This window comes from Sebastes fasciatus, chromosome 22 (assembly GCF_043250625.1).
Source record: "Sebastes fasciatus isolate fSebFas1 chromosome 22, fSebFas1.pri, whole genome shotgun sequence".
In the NCBI taxonomy this organism is placed as follows: domain Eukaryota; kingdom Metazoa; phylum Chordata; class Actinopteri; order Perciformes; family Sebastidae; genus Sebastes; species Sebastes fasciatus.
Window position 1 is genome coordinate 21,300,991 of NC_133816.1, and position 20,625 is coordinate 21,321,615.

The 20,625-nt window shown below is 42.6% G+C and overlaps 1 protein-coding gene across 1 annotated transcript in view; it reads left to right on the forward strand.

The window, feature by feature from the left end:
• Window positions 1-20,391, forward strand: part of cyp26b1 (cytochrome P450, family 26, subfamily b, polypeptide 1) — a 40,494-nt gene extending 20,103 nt beyond the window's left edge. Inside the window, exons 2-7 of the mRNA XM_074624250.1 lie at window positions 281-505; window positions 12,910-13,028; window positions 13,629-13,785; window positions 14,283-14,438; window positions 15,796-16,077; window positions 16,688-20,391. Of these exons, the coding sequence (XP_074480351.1) occupies window positions 281-505; window positions 12,910-13,028; window positions 13,629-13,785; window positions 14,283-14,438; window positions 15,796-16,077; window positions 16,688-17,080 (1,332 nt within the window). The 3' untranslated portion in view covers window positions 17,081-20,391. The remainder of the gene's footprint in view (window positions 1-280; window positions 506-12,909; window positions 13,029-13,628; window positions 13,786-14,282; window positions 14,439-15,795; window positions 16,078-16,687) is intronic.
• The last annotated feature ends 234 nt before the right edge of the window (window positions 20,392-20,625 follow it).

The following is a 20,625-nucleotide window of genomic DNA, read 5'->3' on the forward strand; positions in this document are numbered from 1 at the left end:
GAGTCCCATGGATTGATTAATAATCTTTGCGCATTCTTAGTTATTATTATTTGTCCGATGGAAAAGGTCTGCTCCTGAAGGCGTTGCCATCAGTGTGTGAATGAGTATTTAGATTAGATCCTGATGGGCAGGATGGCACCTTGTATACCAGCCGCTGCCATCAGTGAATGAATGAATGAATGTTGACATGTAGTGTAAAGCCCTTTGAGAGAAAGTCGTTTTATAAATGCAAGTCCATCATTTACCATAAGATTGACCTTCATGTGTGCTCTATGTCCAGGGTTCGGGCTTCCACGCGTCGCGGAGGCAGAAGTACGGCAACGTGTTCAAGACCCACCTGCTGGGCCGCCCTCTGATCCGGGTGACGGGCGCAGAGAACGTGCGCAAAGTGCTGATGGGCGAGCACACGCTGGTGACGGTGGACTGGCCTCAGAGCACCGCCACGCTGCTGGGACCCAACTCGCTGGCCAACAGCATCGGAGACATCCACCGCAAGAGGAGAAAGGTCAGCACACACCCAGATACATGAACACACATACACGCACATGGTGGAGATTGGGGTGTCATAGGAAGGGAAAAAAAAAACCTTCGACAAGTTCTGGGAACTTCAGCATCATGCTTGAAAAGGTATTTTTCTGTAGAAGTCATGCCGGCAATCACAACGAGACTCAACTTTTCCCGCAGTGTTTAAATCTGAATTAAAAGCAGCCACGTTAAAGGAACATTCCAGTGATCTTTGGAATAAAAACGCATCCCTTTGAGGTTAAAATGTGGCTCTGAAAAGTTTGAATCTTGCAAAGAAAGTAAAACTTTGCACAAAGTCAGAATTGAATGCAGTCACATTAACGGAAAGGCTAAAGCATGCACAGGGTAAACATGCATGCAAATATTGGTCTTTTTCCACCATTTACAATTCTCAGAGGCAGAAGAGAAGAGTCTTACTCAAGGCCTTTTCCCACTGGACAAAAAGACCTCTAACACCCACTAACATCTGGCTTTTGTCTTTAGTGGAAAGGTTACAATCGGCATACATTGGTAAACGACATCAGGGCTCGAGACAAATGGCGTCTCGGGGACGAAGGAAAACGTGACGACAGCAAACTCACTATTGAAACAACAAAATCCACGTTGAAATCGTCAGGAGGAGAGCTAACGTTAGCGGTTAGCTCCATACAGGACTGTGCTGCTCTGCGGCTGCTAACAGCGAACGGGAACTAGCTCTAGGTGAAGTTGTTTGAAGATGTTTTCACGGCAGTTTTGTAAAATAGATAATAGAGAGTGAATTAAAGCCTGTTTAACTTCATAACAACAACCAGAATGCAAACGGCGATAAAGGAGTGGATGTTGAAGTACGTGAGTTTTTGTTTTATGTACTTACTTTAATTCTTGTTTTTTGTATTTGTTATGGTATCGAGAATATCGCGAAATTTCACTGGTATCTGTATCGACTACGAAATATCTGGTATCGTGGCATCCCTATAATGTTTTTTAGACACAAAACATGCAAATGCATCCGCTGTCAAAAGCACTGCTACACAAAGAGGAAGGTAGGACACACAAACAGAAAGAAAGAGAGAGTATCAGTGTAAAGCTATCCCGTCCTCTCAGTCTTATCAGCAGCGTTCTGGCTACTGAAGCGTGAGAACGACTCCTCCATCACTCCGTCCTCTCCTTCTACCCATCCCAGAGAGAGGGATTCAGGTCAACACCCACCCGCCCTCCATTACCCGTTTCTTCTTCATCCTCTCTGCTTAATTTCTCCTTTATTCGGACTATTATATCTCTCTCTCTTTCTGTCTGTGTCTTTTTCAACTTCTGTCTCTCTTTGCTTCCTCCCTTTCTCTCTTTTCCGTGCCAGGACCATTTCAGGTAATCAGCCACTTACCTCTCCCTCCCCTATTATCCCCGTTATCCCCGGGGCACATACCTTCGCTCTCGCCACATAAACACTCGTTTTGATGCACATACGCACACAAAGTCACAGATAAACACACACAAAAGGACAGAAAAACGAGAGTCTGCTGTGTTTTCCTGTAAATCAGCCTCTCGTTTTCTCCTCCGAGAGGGAGAGAGAGAGGAAAGGAGGGTATATGGAGGAGGGGGTCGGGTTTCGTTACGGCGGTGCCCGGGGACAGTGAGGGGTCGGCTGGGTCTAATCTGGGCTCTGATCCCCTCTCCTCTCCCTGGAGACCCCCGCACTAACCTCATGTAATGACCCCTGATTAGGAAGGCTGCCTCCAACACAGCACAAAGAGGGGCTTTCTGTGGGGGCGACACACACACACACACATATAACACACAAAAGCATAGTATGTGCACACACACCTGAACATTCCCCCGCTCTCAACCCAAACAGCAAAACACAGAGACGGGTACAAGGGTCGGCGGTGTTGCTTATAGTCGAAAGGTTTCACTGCCAAAGTGTCTTTGAGCAAAGACAAGACATCTCATACCTGCTGCCGTTCTGTCCATGACCTCTGACCCCCCTGAGGAGGCAAGAGGAAAGAGGTTTTTCCTACAGAGGTCAAAGGATGAAGAGTCGTATTACAGAGTTTGACTGTATTGGCTCCAATGTAAAACGCATTTCCAGTTAAAACAACTACGGAAGTGGCGTTACTTAAGTACGGAAGTTACGTGACAAAGAAATCAACGTTGACTTCTGGTTTCCGGGATATAACAGCTGTCTCCTGGGTGAAAGTATATTAGACAGCAAGTGAACATTTTGAACTTTGAAGTTTGTGTTCCAAGCAGAAAAAATGGGCCAGCGTAAGGATGTGAGCGACTTTGACAACAAGGGCCAAATAGTGCTGGCTAGACGACTGAGTCAGAGCATCTCCAGAACTGCAGCTCTTGTGGGATGTTCCCGGTCTGCAGTGGTCAGGACCTACCAGAAGTGGTCCAAGGAAAGAAAACCGGTGAACTGACGACAGGGTCAGACCCGAGGCTCATTGAGGCACGTGAAGAGCGAAGGCTGGCCCGTGTTGTCCGATCCAATAGAAGAGCTACTGGAGCTCAAACTGCTGAACAAGTTAATGCTGGTTCTGACAGTGCATCGCAGTTTGTTGCGTATGCGGCTGCGTAATGTTATGGCTGATCGGTGTATATATACGTATCTCTATAAGTGTGAGGCTTAAGCTGGAGCTCGTCATATGATGTGCGTCGCACAAACAGGAAGTGTCGTGCTGCATCGCGTCTAGAGTATTTTTACATCGTGTTATTACCACTTTTATGAAAGTGAAAAGCTTCTTCTTCCACCTCTGCATTAGCTTTAAATCATGTGTGGACACCTACCACTTGAACTTGATTTCTCACCTGAAGAGTCGATCTCCAGAGTTAGAGCTCGCCAGGCAACAGCTTTTGTTTTTGCCGTTGTGGGTCGTATAGCAACAACTAGTCTCTCCTCATCCATTTGTGGACACGCAGAGTAGACGGCGACAGCGAGAGGCGAGTGAGGAGATCGCAAGTCAAGCTGGTAATAGGACAGTGGCGTGAAGTGTTGTGTGACGTTGTGCATCAATCAATGCCCGCGGCTGTTTTGACGCAGGCCGTTCAGCGGCGGCGTTGTGTTTTGGCTTTTTTGCGGTCAACAGGACGTGAGGTGGCTGTTTGACCTTCTGACTGTCGCATCAATTTGATAATAAACAGGAGGGTCAACAGACAGAAATAGATGAGAGGTCAGCTGGTCAGTTTTAAAGGCTTGTCTAGTGTAGTGTGTAGTGTGTGTGTGTGTGTGTGCGTGTGTGTTTGTGTGTATGTGTGTGTGTGGGTTGGCAGCGCTCCCTCCTGTTTTCTGGATAATAAAACTAAGTCAACAGCAGAAGCGAAACAACATCAACTGGAGAGAAGGAATGACCCACTGGACCAGAACCGCTGCTCTCAGTGTGTGTGTGTGTGTGTGTCGGCCCTCCTTGTGGTTTTCGTACGGAAAAACAATCTTCACACAGCACATTAGCCTTTGGTGGATCAACAGAGCCAGCCAGTTTCCATATAACCCCCGTGCTAAGCTAGGAAACTAACTCCCTCAAAGAGCCACAGCGGCCTGGTTTTCCACTACGGGGCCGGACCGGGCCAAACGGGGACCAGCCAGCCAGCCAGCCAGCCAGCCAGCCAGCCAGCCAGCCAGCGCTCACACATCATCCTCGTCTGAAAAACAACGTCAAACGAACGTATTTCTGCCGTGGACAGAGTTTATCACTTTGGTCGACATATCAAGGCTTCAGTCTGAACCTGGAACCAGTGTTGCTGCGATCACGTCAAGACTTTCATTCCTAAAGACAGACTTCTTCACGGTTATGAGGAAATGACAATAGTGAGCTACTGTGTCGACTTTATTTTAGTTCAGCTCTTTAGTTTTCATTTTGTAAATGGAACAAAACCAAAGTACATTTGTCATTTCTTATCCTCAGCTGTACACAATAAGATAAAGAGATGATTAAAGGTGCCAGTGTGTAGGATTTGGCGGCATCTAGCGGTGTGGTTGCAGATTGCAACCAACTGAAACTGACACCGTGTGCCAAGCATGTAGGAGAGCTACGGTGGCTGATGCAAAAACGCAAAAACATGAAAATGCAAAAAGTATTTGGTTTGTCCGTTCTGGGCATAGACTGTATATAAAGATGGACGACACGACCCCACTGTACAAAAGTGAAGCCAAAATATCCCGGATACGGGAGCGATCATCTTGAGATTTTGACGTTTTTGGAGCCAGAGTCTGCGCAGTAGTGATCGGGCGGTGAAGCCGCGGTAATCGAGGTACCCGCCTGAACCAATCGCGAGCCGATGCTGGTCAGCGAGAGAGACTCACAGCTGTCAATCATGACGTCTCGCCACCTTTTTATAGCATCAAATAACTAATTAAAACATTTGAACATACATCAGCGTGATAAGAACTACCTAAAATGACGGAAACCATCTTTTGGGAAAAAACTTATTTGACTTTGACTTTGTAGTTTGTCTCATCCGCTAACATGGAGGAGGTTTATGAGCTATACTGCAGCCAGCCACCAGGGGGCGATCCAGATGTTTTAGCTTCACTTTTGTGGATCTATATATACAATACCCAATGTAGATATAAACAGCTCATTCTAAAGTAACGAAAACACAACGATTCTTATTTATACACTAAAGAAAACATATTTATTAATATCATATTCCGTCTCTGCCAATATTTCCCCCCTAAAATGGGCCTTTAAGGACTTAAACTATAATAAAAACTGACAACATGCACAGTAAGTGTGCTGTAAACACGCTGAAGTGGCCTCAGTGAGCCCTGCATGACCCTGCAGTGGAAAAAACGTCCCTCTAAAGTGAAACAACTGCGGAGTGAATCCAAGTTAGGCACCGTGTTGACAGTGGCAGCCAGCGCTTTATTTTCACCCTTCTGACATATACCTCGAACTCGGTCTTTTCTGTTCCTCCTCCTCCGCTTAAACTCCCTCATTCTCTCTCTCTCTCTTTCTTTCTTTCCCTCCCCACATTTTCCTTCCCCCTTGTTTTTTGGAAAACCATCCCTCCATCCTCTAAATTAAGGAAAAGGAGAAACACAAGGAGGGAAAGTAGAGGGTGAGTTTGGACAGGAAGTGGCACTTTGAACCTGGCTTTTACAATCAGGCCAGTTTTCCTTTTCCTCTCCATCTATCTCGCAGTGATAATCAGAAAATAAATAAGTGTGCCATTAATAAATTAGAACAACAAAGCTGCTTTGCACAAGAGATGCAGTGAAAGCAGTCATGTCTCCTGTGTTTCTGCTCATCACCAGTAGAGGGCACTGCCATTTCTAACTGAGCTGGAGCCCATCCTGTCTGTCCCCTCTTTGCTCTACTCACTTTAATCAGTCTCTCAGGTCAGATTGAAAAGAGTTTTGTAGTTTTTTTATATTCCCATTAAAGCTGAGGGACTACGCGGTCCTCTAATGGTTGAGAAAAGCCAGCAGCAATTATCAAAATCCCCCCAAAAATAAGTACAAAGCCAAAGTATTACAGTACTATAATGTTTAAATACCGCAGTGGTTGAAGAGATAGTCAGAATCTTTACCTAAGTTGTACTTTCCGATGTAAAAAATACTCTGTTACAAAGTAAAAGTAAACACATTATCAGCAAAATATACTTAAAAGTACTTATTATGCGACTTTGTTTATACGTTTTTCATCCCAAGAATACAGCAATCCGATTGCTTGAATAAACATGATTTACAAGTTTACTATGTTATATTATTGGGACATTATTTATGATGCCTTCACATGTAAGCAGTGTTTAATGTTGTAGCTGGTTGACGTGGGGCAAATTATAACTACTTTAAATGCTGTTGGGTAGTTTAATCTATAACAACGGCATTATATTTTAGTAGTTGATCATGTTTTGTGTCTAAAATTTGGACCTGAAGGTGTCAAATAAATGAGTTAAAAGAACAATATTTGAAGAATAAAGTAGCGTAAAATGGAAATACTCAAGTGAAGTACAAAAACCTATATATATATATGCGAACGTAAAAATAAATACTTACGTTAACAGCCAGTTCTGCAAATCAATTATATTTTAATGCAGCTTTCCTTTGGGAATTCATTAAGTAAACTCAGATCTACATGTCCATCCAGCTGAAAGAGCACATTGCATCAAAGAAACAGTCGTGGATGTTAAAGAACAAAGTTGTTTTTTGTTGCTGTTTTAAATATAAATCTGAAAATAATGTGATTTATATGTTTTGGTAATATTAACTTCATCCGGCTGCTCTGACCTCTAGCTCGCCAATAAAGCAAAACAATATTCTTCTTTTCTGATTGGAAGTGATGATGGAAGCCGGGAACGACGTATGGACCGCTGCTTGTTTGACTAAAAGAGAAAAAGGAATATTTAAAAAAAAAAAAAAAGGATGGATGAAGGGGCAGGGAGAGACGGGAAGAGGTGGGAGTAAAGAGAGAGAGAGAGAGAGAGAGAGAGAGAGAGAGAGAGAGAGAGAGAGAGAGAGGGCAGAGAGAAGAATAAAGGAGTCTTTACATGTCTGTGGAACCAGCAGCTCGCAGCACTTTCACATAATTTAAGACATATGGACGTTATTAGGACGACTGTGTCTGTGTATGTGTGTGTGTGTGTGTGTGTGTGTGTGTGTGTGTGTGTGTGACTATAAGAGTCTGGCAGTGTGTGTGTGTGTGTGTGTATGTGTGTGTCTTTAAGCCTGTGTCTTTGCGCTGCAGGCTACAGAAGACAGTCACGTTTTTGTGGTGCAGCCGAATGACTGAACGACCCCCCCCCCCAACACCACCACCACGTCCACCCCCGTCCTGTGTGGAACTTGGACCGTCCCAGAGTGACACTGCATAAAAAAAAAAACAGTGTTTGATTGGCAGCAGCCGGGCCGTGCACTGCAGGGAGATACCGTGTGTGTGTGTGTGTGTGTGTGTGTTAGTCTGACCTGTAGTTACCTTTCAGAGTCTTGGCCTCCCGTCCGCCTGCACACACACACACACCACACACACACACGACTGACTGACTCACTGGTCCTACAGTAGCTCAACCACGCTGCTCACACTATTTATGAATGTGTGTGTGTGTGTGTGTGTGTGTGTGTGTGTGTGTGTGTGTGTGTGTGTGTGTGTGTGTGTAGGAATACGTAAAGTACTCGCCGCCCAAATTGACCAATTACGCGTGATCCAGTGCAGACGGGTTAAATGGCTGAATTCACTACGTTACACAACCTCCTCGGGCTTAACCCTGATGAGTCTGAAACGTGGTCGTCTAGTCTTTCTAGTCCTCTCTGGCGAGTGATCAACAAACTAGCTGAACATCTGGCTCAGCTACGGATAAAGCACTGAGGTGAACAGCTGATTGATTGGGAACTAATTCAATCATCAAACGACTGATTAACCGACCGATTACCATCCAGTTTCACTGACGAAGAAACCCATAAAATGAGTGAATGACTACGCAACCAACTAAATCTCTAACAGGCGTTAAAACAGCCATAACCACAGGAGTTATTGACTAAATAACTCAATAAATGATGTACTCATGCCGGACACACTACAAGAGAATCAAGCCAGTTTGGGTTTTTGGCTTGGTCACTATCTTGTTTTGTTGCAACCAGAAGTGACACGTGAGGGTGCAGCTAAGTACAACCGAATGCTGAATAATGGTGCCTTCAAATGGGGTCGTGTTTACCACGTTTACCACGAGAAGAGTCCGTATGAACGCCCCCTCTTGTCGTATTCACGACCTCGTAAGTGGAAAGTTTCTGAAAGCTCCGAGTTCACGAGTTGTGACGTGTTTGTTGACGTTGTCAGAAATGGCGGAGGCCATAGAAGTACTGTTTTTCTTTGTAATTTTATAACATGTCTGAGGAAAATGTTGATATTCCCAACGGTCTCGTCTTTCTCCTCTGTCGTTACCCGCTTGCTAGCTTGCTAAATTGTTAGCCTCAGTGGCTTCTAGACGCCGACAGTAACGTTAATATTGCCGTTGCTTAGCAGCGGTTTTCTTCACGACTTGACCACTTCAACGCCAAGCATATCATGTACACGACTTCCCATGTTGTAAACACGAGTCACACAGTCACGTGGGAAAGAACGATAGCCAAGCTGACTGAAAGAAGGAAGGAACAACAACCGCAGTCGTGGCGGCCGTGGTTAACGTAAAACATAAAACATAAAACATAAAGTAGTAGTAAGATTGAGCTCAAAACTGGAGGACCAACTTGTTGATTAGCGGCAGTGTTTATTTAACGTGTCTCGGTGACTTTATCCATATATTTTTCTTTTTTCTTTGTGAATTTTCAGTACAAAGTAGTGCCAAAACTAAGGTTGCTAATTCGCCCGTCGTCCGCCATGTTTGTTTACACTAAAGTCACGATTGATTGCGAGAGATTTTACGAGACTTCCGGTAAAGGTTAAGATCTTTCAGTGTGAGCCAGCCTGAAGTAATCAGTCAGATTACTCAAATGACAAGAGATGACTTGATGTAACTTAGTGATAAACAAATAAGACAGAAGTATTCGTGCTTTTTTTGGCGCCAATCTACTGCAATACGCCAGCTTGTTTTAACATGTAACCATGGCAACCCTCATGGGACAATCAATGTCATTTTAAAAATACTGCAAGACAGTTTACAGATGCATCTTTCCTCCAAGTTTCACCCAAATCCAATTAGCAGTCTTCAAAACCCTAACCCTCGTCTTCATACTGCTACAATGGATGAACCACAAGTGACAAATCAATCACACATTGACATTATCGCTATCTAACAAGCAAACCAAAGAACGGCCATGACAGCCTTGTGCTTTCTCCTCAGACTGTTTTGAGGTCAGACAGTGTGTGTGTAATCCCCTGTGGTCGGGGTTGGAGAGCAGGTCATGTAAACTGATCTGTGACCAGCGGCTCCAGGGTGCGGCAGCAGAGGAAATGTCGCGCTGCTAACGTCTTAGAGTGCCCTGTGATCTGCACTAACCACTCCCTAACACACACAGCATATAAATATATATATATAAACCCATACAACGTAATTCACACACTTTCACGCACACAGCACCAGCTCATTGTTCATTCATTCATGAGGGCAACGGAGGGAGGGAGGGAAGCAAGCAGGGAAGAGGGCAACGGAGGAGAACGAAAATGAGAGGAAAATGAGGTAGAGGACAAAATAAGGGTACGAGTGCCCAACTGATGGTTTGGTGGCTGAAACAACGACCTCAGGAACCGCATATGCCCTTACTGGCCGGGGCTCAAATCCCACTAGAAGCTCCTTTCTTTCCTCTAAGCCTCTGTTATGTCTCAATGAAAACCAGCAGGAACACTTTTGTCTGTATAACCATGTTATTTCACTGCATTAACTTAACAAATGCACATTAAACTAATTTTTTCTTTGTGTATGATGTGCTTAAAAAGCTATAAATCCATGGTCCTATGGTTTTCCAATAGTTAATTCTGGATAGATGCATTTACAAAAGGGTTTTCGATGAGATTCAGCATGTTAATGTTCAGCATAGTTATTAAAAGTAAAGTGTACATTGTGTTAAGCGCAGTTTATTTTATCTGCATGGTTATAAAAAGTAAAAGGAAAGCCATAAAAAGAACCCACAACGATAAAATAAATTGAGAAAAACCACAGACAAGATGTAATTATGAGTTAATGCAGGTTAGATAATAAAGAAGGAAGCTCATAAAAACACAAACAAAAAAGGAAAGCAACTAATACGGCGAAACAAAACGATTTTAAGGCTCTTAACGTGAATTGATGGACCAGCCACCGATCATTAGACAGAAGTATTCATCTCTAATATAAAATGTGCTTGTTCAAATGTTCCAGTCCATTTTCATTGGGCAGAAAATGCAAACCATGTGTACCAGTCGCTGAACTCGCTCGGCAATGTTCTGCGTCGCCCTCCTGCGATTGCTGATCGAATAAAAAAACCTAGAAGCTTGAAGAATTAGACACTAAGACACTGTATCATTGCTTAAAAAGCTCAACTGTTCGTGTTCATCACCGAATAGTTGACATTTCGCCCCGAGCGGCGGTGATATTTACCATTCTCTTCTACCAAATTGTGACTGTTTGAGGGAGAGCTCAAAAGGTTAAATGCACAGGAATGTTATTTATCCAAATAAAGCTAAGTGTCAGTGACTGATTCATATTAATATAAAAGCCCTATTCTAGTCCAGTCCGCTCGCTTTTTCTCCTCTCCTCACCACTTCTAAATCATTCCCAAGACTGTTTTAAGGGCAGTTTTGGAGGTTAAATCAGATGGAATGTTATTTGTCCAAACAACACTGACGACTGGTGACTGATTCATACTAAGAAATACTACGAGCAGCCAGGAAAGACTTAACTCTTCCCCCCCCTCCTCCTCCTCCTCTCTTGCTCTTTCTGCCTGTCATTCTAGTTCTGCTGACTACAGGGAAAAACCTCCACAATGTATAAGTCTCTGTACAGAGGGAGGGAGATGATTGAGGAACGGGCATCGTAGAAAATGAATAAGAATGAACACACGATGGAAAGTCTCGTCTAGGTATAATTTAAGAGAGAGACGAGGGGGATTAATGGATAGAAAATGTTGCAGAGATGTGACAGGAGAGAGAAAGAAGGGGAATATTAGGAACTTTGTTCAAGGATTAACTGTGCAACATATCAAGGGAGTACAGACTATTAGGTCAAAGTTTTTTTACATAGTTCTAATAGGCTAAATATAAAAGTTTGGAGTTTTTTTTTGTCATTGAAATGTGCATGTGTCACCTGATGATAGGCGCTAAATGAAAAGTCATAGAATCACCAAAGTTAATACATTTCATCCTAAGGGAGAAAGGAATGGCTGCACCAAATTTCATGCCAAACCATCCAGTACTTGTCGGGGCAATTTTGCCTCACGGTAGCTGGATTGTCGAATAGCGGGATCAAGAGATCACATAAAAAATCCATGTTGTCAGGCTTCAAGTATGCATTTGTGTCCAGACCACCAGAGTTCAGGCCAATAAGAGTCCTGTGAAGAGCTACTGGCAGCTGAGAGCGTGGTTTAGTTTTGTGAAGCCTGGTCTTACCAAATGGCGTATGAATGATACATTAATTTGTAAGTCATTTTGCAAGCGATAACAACGCCTTTGTTGCTTTTGGCGTGTCATGTAGTCCGTACTGACTGCAATACAAACGCATCCGTGTGAATATGCTACGCTCAGAGCTAGTGATGTAGAATAAAAGGTGAGAGTCTGCTTATGGTAGGTGGGAGGTGAGGTGGATGGGCCCAACAAACACAGGACTTTCAAACAGAAGACCGGTGTTCGTGTCCCAAAGTGTTGTTGACTCATTTTGAAGTTAGTTAGTCACGTTTGTTACATGTTTTCTGTTGACAATTTGTACTTATATTACGTTGTTTAGATATGTATTTCAATTAGTTTACTTGTTACTTATTTTAAGTGGTTTAGTTGCCTAAAGCTAACTGTGGCTGTTACTGTTGTAGTGTTACATAAACATAACCGAGATCCGTTTCACAGTAACGCCGTGGAGTTAAATAACATGTGAAAAGCTGTTTCACAACGTTAAGCCTGTGGCGTGTAAATGACACACGAAAACAACAACGGCGGCTCCTGGAAGAGGTTACCGTAGATGCTGTAATAGCATAAGAAGAGCAAAGAACGGCACTGAAGGCTCTTCTCGATGGAAAAGATGTTTTTGCTCTTCTCCCGACTGGGTTCGGTAAGAGTTTGATTGACAGATTGTTCATCCAATCACCTGCCAATGACTTTTTTGATAGTACCTGAACTTTTCCAAACAGTTTTTGTGTGACAAACCATCTAGAGACATTTCACTTAAAAGCCCAAACATGAACGTCATGGTGGCATTAGGTAAAAGTCAGGGGATCACCAAAGTCAGTAGAATTTATCCTCAAGGCACAACTGATATCTGTGCCAAGTATCATGGCAATCCATCTAACAGTTATTGAGATATTTCAGTCTGGACCAATGCGGTGGAAAGTTCAACCAACACAACAACATTGCTATCCAATGAGCCACACCACTAGCATGGCTAAAAACAATGTATATCCTTTGCAGTTGGATTGGATCAAATTTGTAGGAGTGGTGAAAGTGTTAATAAATTTAACTATTAAAGCAGAATAAACTTGTTCTTCCTGCCATCTGTTCACACTCCCTGTCAGTCAGGATTTGCCACACTCAGAGGTTTCATAAAGACATTCTGGTGTTTGTACTTACAGTACTAATAGGAGGGAAGGGGATTACGGTATGCAGTCTTTTTGCCTAATCAGTGCTTTTGTCCTCTGCTTGGACTTGCGCTGGTTCAAACAAATTCCTCTACACTTTCTGTCCGTGTGCCAAGTCATACAATTTCTGAGCATTTAATGAAAATCCTGGGTGATCTTTATCTGTGTCTGCACAGTATGTGTTATGAACATGCCTGTTAACTCTGTCTCTCCAGGTGTTTGCCAAAGTGTTCAGCCACGAGGCCTTGGAGTCCTACCTCCCGAAAATCCAGCTGGTCATCCAGGAGAGCCTCAGAGTGTGGAGCTCCAACCCCGAGCCCATCAACGTCTACAGGTACGGTACGGTGGGCCTCTTAGTGTAGAAACACAAGAGATATAAATGTCATTTTTATTGAGCTTAAAATTTGGTAGGATCATCATTTTACTGCTGGTAGAAATGTGGGTCCGGATATTGTACTATTTCTGCAGAAAGAAACATTATTACTATACATAGAAATGCCAATACAGTGTATAGAAACATCATAATTACAAATGCCATCACAAACAATGGAAAAATGAACCTTATAAAATATCTTAAGCCAGAAACGTTTTGGCGAAATATAACAGAAAGTAAAGACATTCCAGTTGTCTTTAAAAAAACACAACAGTTTAAAGAAGAAAAGTCTTGGCTTCAGGTACAAGAGGCATTATTGGCAGAAACATCATCATTTGAGGTAGAAACGATCAGAGACATTGTAAAGGTCATTATCAGTTTCTATCCACGGTAATAAAGCGAAACATCATCAGCGTAGGTAGAAACATCTAATCTGTAAGACTCGTATAACACAAAGACAAGGTTCATGCTGCTTTGAACAGTTATGAAGAAAGGGTGTAAATGCAAGTGAGGATCTATCATTGGATATGACTGAGGTCCTGATTGGTTGTCTTTCCACAGGGAGAGCCAGAGGTTGTCGTTCACCATGGCGGTGAGGGTGCTGCTGGGATTCAGGGTGTCCGAGGAGGAGATGAGGCATCTGTTCTCAACCTTTCAGGACTTTGTTGACAACCTGTTCAGCCTGCCTATAGACCTGCCGTTTAGCGGCTACAGGAAGGTACGTGTTGACATCCTCTTGTCCTTTTTAGCTGCAATCTTTCTTCATACAAAAAAGAAGCCCCTAGCTTTTCCATTTGATGTATTTTGGTCACGAAATATTTGCCAAAAACAAAACTATTCCCTTCATGCTAAGTTGTAGTTGCTAATGAATTGTGTTTTAATTACTTAGGTAGCATAACGAGCACCTTAATTGTGCTTTTACCCTATTTATTTTCTAAAACTGAAACATTCTTTTGAGTTCTCAACATCACAAGAGGAACATAAGCTGATGGATGCTTGGGTACAGGAGCGTTTCTATGTTCCCCTCAGATCAGTACCTCCGCCAGTGCCATGCCATTGTTCAGATGGCCCATTATTACGAAACCCCATGACTCGCCCTACTCTGCCTCTGATTGGCTTACCCCAATATTCTTACCCTAACCCTAACCAATCTCACTCCTCCATTTAAAGAAATCTTGGTATCTAGTGTTAACTTTTCTTTGTATGTGTTTGCAGGGTATCCGTGCCCGAGACACCCTGCAGAAAAGCATAGAGAAGGCCATCAGGGAGAAGCCGTTGTGTTCCCAGGGGAAGGATTACAGCGATGCGCTGGACGTCCTGATGGAGAGCGCCAAAGAGAACGGCACCGAGCTCACCATGCAGGAACTGAAGGTAACAACGTGAAGAACACACTCACTGTTTACCCAGTGAAGCGCTGCCAAAGAGAAACCTGTCGTAGCTGAGCAGAACACATCAACAATTATCGTAATTTCTCCAACAAATCATCTTGGCAATGAAAGTGACTTATGATATACATCTTCATATTAAATATGACTGCAGGGATGCTAAACTGATGCCCTTAGGGATAGCAACGGTATAACACACACATGCACACACACTCATAGACAGGCACACCCTCTATTTACCTATTAAAGTAATTCTGAGGAATTCTGTGGAAACTCAACTCTCTCTCGCTCTCTGTGGTTTCTGGGTTAAGTCCAGGGCCAAAAATAAGTCAACACTCCCCCTGCTAGGGGTCTGAAAGAGGCCTCCTGTACGCACACACTCACACACACATACAGTATATAAATACACACTCAAAGTGAACTGGGGAGCCCCTGTCGCAGAGGCCCATGCCGAAGCACTCTCCTGCAGTTTTCTGACGCACGCATATAAAACACACACACATATGTAGGGTGAAGCAGAGATGTGTTTTGACACAGATGATGGCAGATGAGGGGTTTATAATGAGAGTCGTGCTGCCCAGCCTCGCTATTATTTATTCCACTACCTTAAAAATGGGCGCGCTAAATGTTATTATTGGATTTGAACTTCATATTTCCAAACACGCTACTTTTTAGGAATTAAAAACAACATACTTTTATTATGAATTGGCTTTTTTTTTTGGCCCTGTGTTGTTACGAAACAAATGGCCAGGCTTGAGGTGTGGGGTGGTGGGTTTTTGCCCAAAGCAAGGTTGAGTTTGCTCAGTCGTAAATTGTGTTTTTTGTATTGCTACCACCTCAAAAACAGTAATCGTGTCCATAATTGGACATTTCGAACCCTTCAGCACATAATACCACCATCTATATTTCCACTCTCCGGACGCCTTTATTCAAGAGTCAAGCAATTAGCCCATCAGAAGCTGAAGCAGAAACCAGTTGGCGTACCCACAAAGTAAAGACAAATCAACTTAAATGCCCCCGGTATGCTAAAAATACTCTTTACTTTCCATATCAGTGACTGGCTTTTCCCAGCTCTGGCCGAGTGGTGAATAGTAATAGCGACAGGTATGGAGACTGTGTTTAGAGGCTTTCGAAACCCTTTGTGGAGAAGAGTCAAACATTATTATGACTTTTGTCTTTTGAAATACTGCTGAACATCTTAAAATGAAACAATCTGAGGAGGGAAGCACTCCATAGTCGAACTCCTCATAGATAACTTGTGACGAGGGCTCATAAGTAGGTATTGCAAAAGGTTTGGGAACCAGTGCACTGATCCACCATCTCGCCTCTCTATCACCCCGCAGGAGTCAACTATCGAGCTGATCTTTGCCGCCTTCGCCACCACGGCCAGCGCCAGCACCTCACTCATCATGCAGCTCCTCCGCCACCCTGCCGTCCTGGAGCGTCTGAGGGAGGAGCTGAGAGCCAGGGGTCTCCTCCACAATGGCTGCCTTATGCCAGGAGAGCTGAGGCTGGACACCATCGTGAGCCTCAAGTACCTGGACTGTGTCATCAAGGAGGTGCTGAGGCTCTTTACGCCCGTCTCAGGGGCCTACAGAACCGCCATGCAGACCTTCGAACTTGACGTGAGTAGCCAAGTAATATTTGCCGACAAAATACTGAAGCCACTTAATAATCTCTTATCATATGTCAACTGTTGATGAAGACGTCTTTCCAAATTCATCTTCAAATCTAGTATCTTTGCAAGTTCCATCAAGAATAAGAACATAGTCCTATCAATCTACAGGAAACAGCCCAAAAAGTCAAGGTCTCAACAAAAAAAGCCATCTCATTTCAAATGAATGGTTCAGAAGACGTTGGAACATAATTGTCTAGGATCCTTATGAAGAACTTATAAAGAATAAAGAAGAAGAGCTTCGAACATCTGATTAAACTACAGGAAACTACCCTAAAACACAAGGTTTATGGGCACATTTACCAAGGACAAAGTGCGATCACAACTGATTCCCACATCTCCTATTCATAGCTGGTATGAAAACAAGATCAATTTCGCCTAATTTTGCAGAAAAGTTCCTAATGCTTAGCTAGAGATACCAAATTCCAAAATCTCTGGCCTTACAAGCTGATGTGCCCAAGTGCAACAACTTTTCCAGAATTAATTTCACCAAAGAAATCCACGATTGCACCCTTACAAATTTGCCTACTGACATCATTTCTCTGTCTTTCCATCTCCAGGGAGTCCAGATTCCAAAAGGCTGGAGTGTGATGTACAGCATTCGGGACACCCACGACACCTCAGCTGTCTTCAAGGATGTGGACGCCTTCGACCCTGACCGCTTCAGCCAGGAGCGAGGAGAAGACAAAGAGGGACGCTTCCACTACCTTCCCTTCGGCGGTGGCGTCCGGTCCTGCCTGGGCAAGCAGCTCGCCACCCTCTTCCTTCGCATTCTGGCTATCGAGCTGGCCAGCACCAGTCGCTTCGAGCTGGCCACCCGGTCGTTCCCCCGCGTGGTCACGGTACCGGTGGTCCACCCTGTCGACGGGTTGAAGGTCAAGTTCTACGGCTTGGACTCCAACCAGAACGAGATCATGGCCAAGTCGGAAGAGCTGCTGGGAGCGACTGTTTGAAGGGCAGAGGGTTGACGAGTAAGGGGGGGTGGGGTGAGTGATCGAAGAAGTCTTTAGGGAGAAGATTGAAGGAAGGAAAGAAAGAATTTCAGAGTTATTTTTTCTTCTCCACCTTTGCTCTGCCAAGTTGGAGGTTCCTTTTCAGACTAAAAGAAAAGCAGAAGTCTTCGTCTCTTGTTACACCTGATGATGATCGGGACTTTCCTCTGAGAAAGGAAGAAGCTGCCAAAAAAGTTCTTAATTATGCTCTATTCTGTGTATTTTTTTAAAGAAATATACAAACAAAATGTATGTACAAAAAAAAAAGCTATGTAATATAATTTGAAAGAGAATGTGGGTAGTGCACAATGGGAGAAAGAGAAGTATGGTGGTACTTTTGGTGAATTGAAGTGTTGAAATTAGAAAAGTAAAAGTAAAGACGGTTGCGGAAGGAAGGAAGGCGAGATGGATGAAACAGGGTATAGGATGAAAGAATATGATATTTTAGCATTTTGCTTGTGCTTAATCAAATGCAGTGAACCATTTCAGTTGTCTAGCAGGGTAAAAGAGATGGATATATAGACTGATAGTTCTAGACTTTTATGGTCAAATTTGGTAAATTTTGAGCCAGAATTCTTCAAAGCGCCACCCAGATACAACTCATGTTTTCTGCTTATTTGAACATCAGTGGTGGCATTGTGCTTTCCATCAAAGCTCCACCAAGATTCAAATTGTTTACTTGCTTACAGATGCAGTAAAAAGGATCACAGCACATTGGGTAGCAGGTTGTGGCACAGGTACACTGTGTTGCCGAGCTTGTCCGATTGGCCCTGCACCTTTTCTTCAAGACAGCCGTATCATGATGCAGTAAATACTTTTGAACGGCTTAAATTTGTACAAATAATTAGGGTCAAATATCAATTCAGGCAGTGAAGGAAAGGGCTGAGAAAATAAGGGATGTAGTTCTAATGGGGAAGATATACTGGCTACATATTTTAACGGGTGGAACACATAGCATTGTGAATGGATGTAAATGGGCAATTTCTGTTGTTTTTGTTCACAAAGCTGCCTCTACATTTTTTGATCCTCATTGATTTTTAACACAACAGTTATATTGCTTCCATTCATGCATCGTACAGTGGAATAAGCTTCAGTTCTCAAATGACCAACATTATGAAAAAAAACAATAGAAAGGATATCAAGGGTAAGAACCGCGGAGCTTTTATTCAAGTAGTGCCTGAGTAAAATAACCTGCAAATGATCTGTCTTTATCTCTAGCGAAAACCTTGCATCACTCTCTTCCTCAGTCTCTGCTACCCATTGATTGCCCATATGCATCGACTCAAAATGTTGCCCATATATATATATATATAGCATATCACAGTAACCGTGGTGATGTGTGAACTCAGGTGCAGAGTAGACATTGTGGTGAATAACGAATAAGCCTTTGCTTTTTGGTATTTAACTCTCATAATGTAACTAACTCACTGTTGTAGTTTCAGAGTTGGACTGATTACTTCCTTCGCCTTCTCTCCGTATAAGAAAAAACATATCAGGGCTTCCAATAGCGCTCGCTCTCACTTGACTTATTAGTATTTCCTTCTGCAACCATTTTGTTTCCACCCTCCAAGGAAGCAATTTTGGTGGTGCAAGCAGAATCAACCGACATGAATTTCGCAATTGGCACCACATAAGATAAAAGTAACTGAATCCAAGTCAATAAGTAATGAGGTCCAGGTCTGCTTTGTAAACTCTCTGAACCTGTGCTTCGATACCTAAACTACACTTTTAAGTTGCATTGAGATTGTACTCTCTCGGACGGTGACTTTATCCCGCGACGAGGATAAAGAAGTCGCTCTCGTGAAGCGGCGAGACTTCCTGACGCTGGAGGAGGAAGGAAAAGACAGAAGAGGGATAAGGTGGAGATGGAGAGGAGAAGACCTAAATACATGCTGCTTGAGTGTTGCTTTGTCGTTCTGTGTCTGTTTTATGTGTGTGTGCTGTTTTTGATTTTCCCGTCTCCTTTGGGGCAGAGTTGCGTGGAGAAGGTGACATTTGTGTCTTGCTGCTCCTCCAATCAACGCTAAGAATGCAAAACAATATAAATTCCATGGTTTAAGCAACTTTATTAGCTATAAGAGATTTATTGTTTGGGGGGTGATTGCACAATCAGAACTCTCAGAGCTTTGTGTGTTCCATAATCGGAGAAGGAGGACTGTGTTCTTGTTTCCCATATATGGAAAGCTTCTGCAACAGAACTCTGGGACTTGTTAGCGGAACTCTTGGACATTCTAGAATCCCTGGATAGAGTTCTAAGTTCCAAACCGAAGCTCGAGAGAGAGAGAGAGAGAGAGAGAGAGAGAGAAGGACCAATGAGGTTTCAGGGGAGGGCAGGGTCACGCTCAGAGGGCTTTTCTTATTGGATGATCCCGTCGTCCAATAGCATTCCAGATGGATTCTGCCTGTGCTCGACATTGTTCACTCTTTCTACCAACCACACCACTGATTTCTTCATGATAAAAATATATATAAAAATAGATTTTTTTTGCTGCTTTTCTTGTGTACATTTTCTAATTGAGAGTTCTAGATTGCAATAGTTTGTATCGAGTGAGATTTGCTATTTTTTTCGCCTTTATATATATATATATATTTTAATCAGTATATATATAAATTTATATATATATACTGATTAAAATATTTTCATTTTGTGAAAACAAAAAGAGCATTAATAGATTATAGTGTATATTAATTTGTACAATATTCATTTCTTTAGCAAGCCATGGGGAAAATCAGCTATTTACGTCTACTAATAACCTAATATTAATGTTATTGTATGATTAATATTGTTGTTATAAGATATTTGAAATGCTATTTTTTATTCTATTACAGATTTAGAGTTTTCTTTAGCCTAAATGAGAAGGTCTTTGGTAAATATTGGATGTATTTAGAATGTTATGTATTTCAGTTATATTGTAAACAGTGTTTAAAATGTTAATATTGTTGATTTGATTACTGTAATAATTATTATTTGTTTGGTTATTCAGACTTATTATCACTGCATTTTATTTGATATTAATTATGGAAAACAGAAAGCACTTGCGAGGTATGTCTATTTTTTAAGTGCCATGCGACTACACTTCCCCTTCCTCTCACCTGTTGGTTTCTCTCAACCTGTCTTATGTCATTCTGTACATAATATTTGTATTTTCTTTTTACAGGAAAAAAATGTTCATTTAGTTTAAATATGAATCTCTTGGTCTACCTTCTTCCTTTCCTTTTTTGTTACCGTGATTGTTAAATGTACTCCTGTAATAAAGTATAAAGTAAAAAGATATCCGAATAGTGAATTTTGTTCGCTTCCCCTTCCTCTAGCTAACTAAAGAGAAAATGGTTAAAACATATCACAATGTGTTAGCCTTTCCTCCTTGGGAGGAGTGACAATAGCAACTCTTCTTTTGTAGATTCAAAGAGCACCAACTAGTTACTACACTCAAAAATACAAAAAACAAAAAGGTGCAGTGAAGATCAAGATATCAAACCGCTTCCAGAATCGGTAATCATGCATA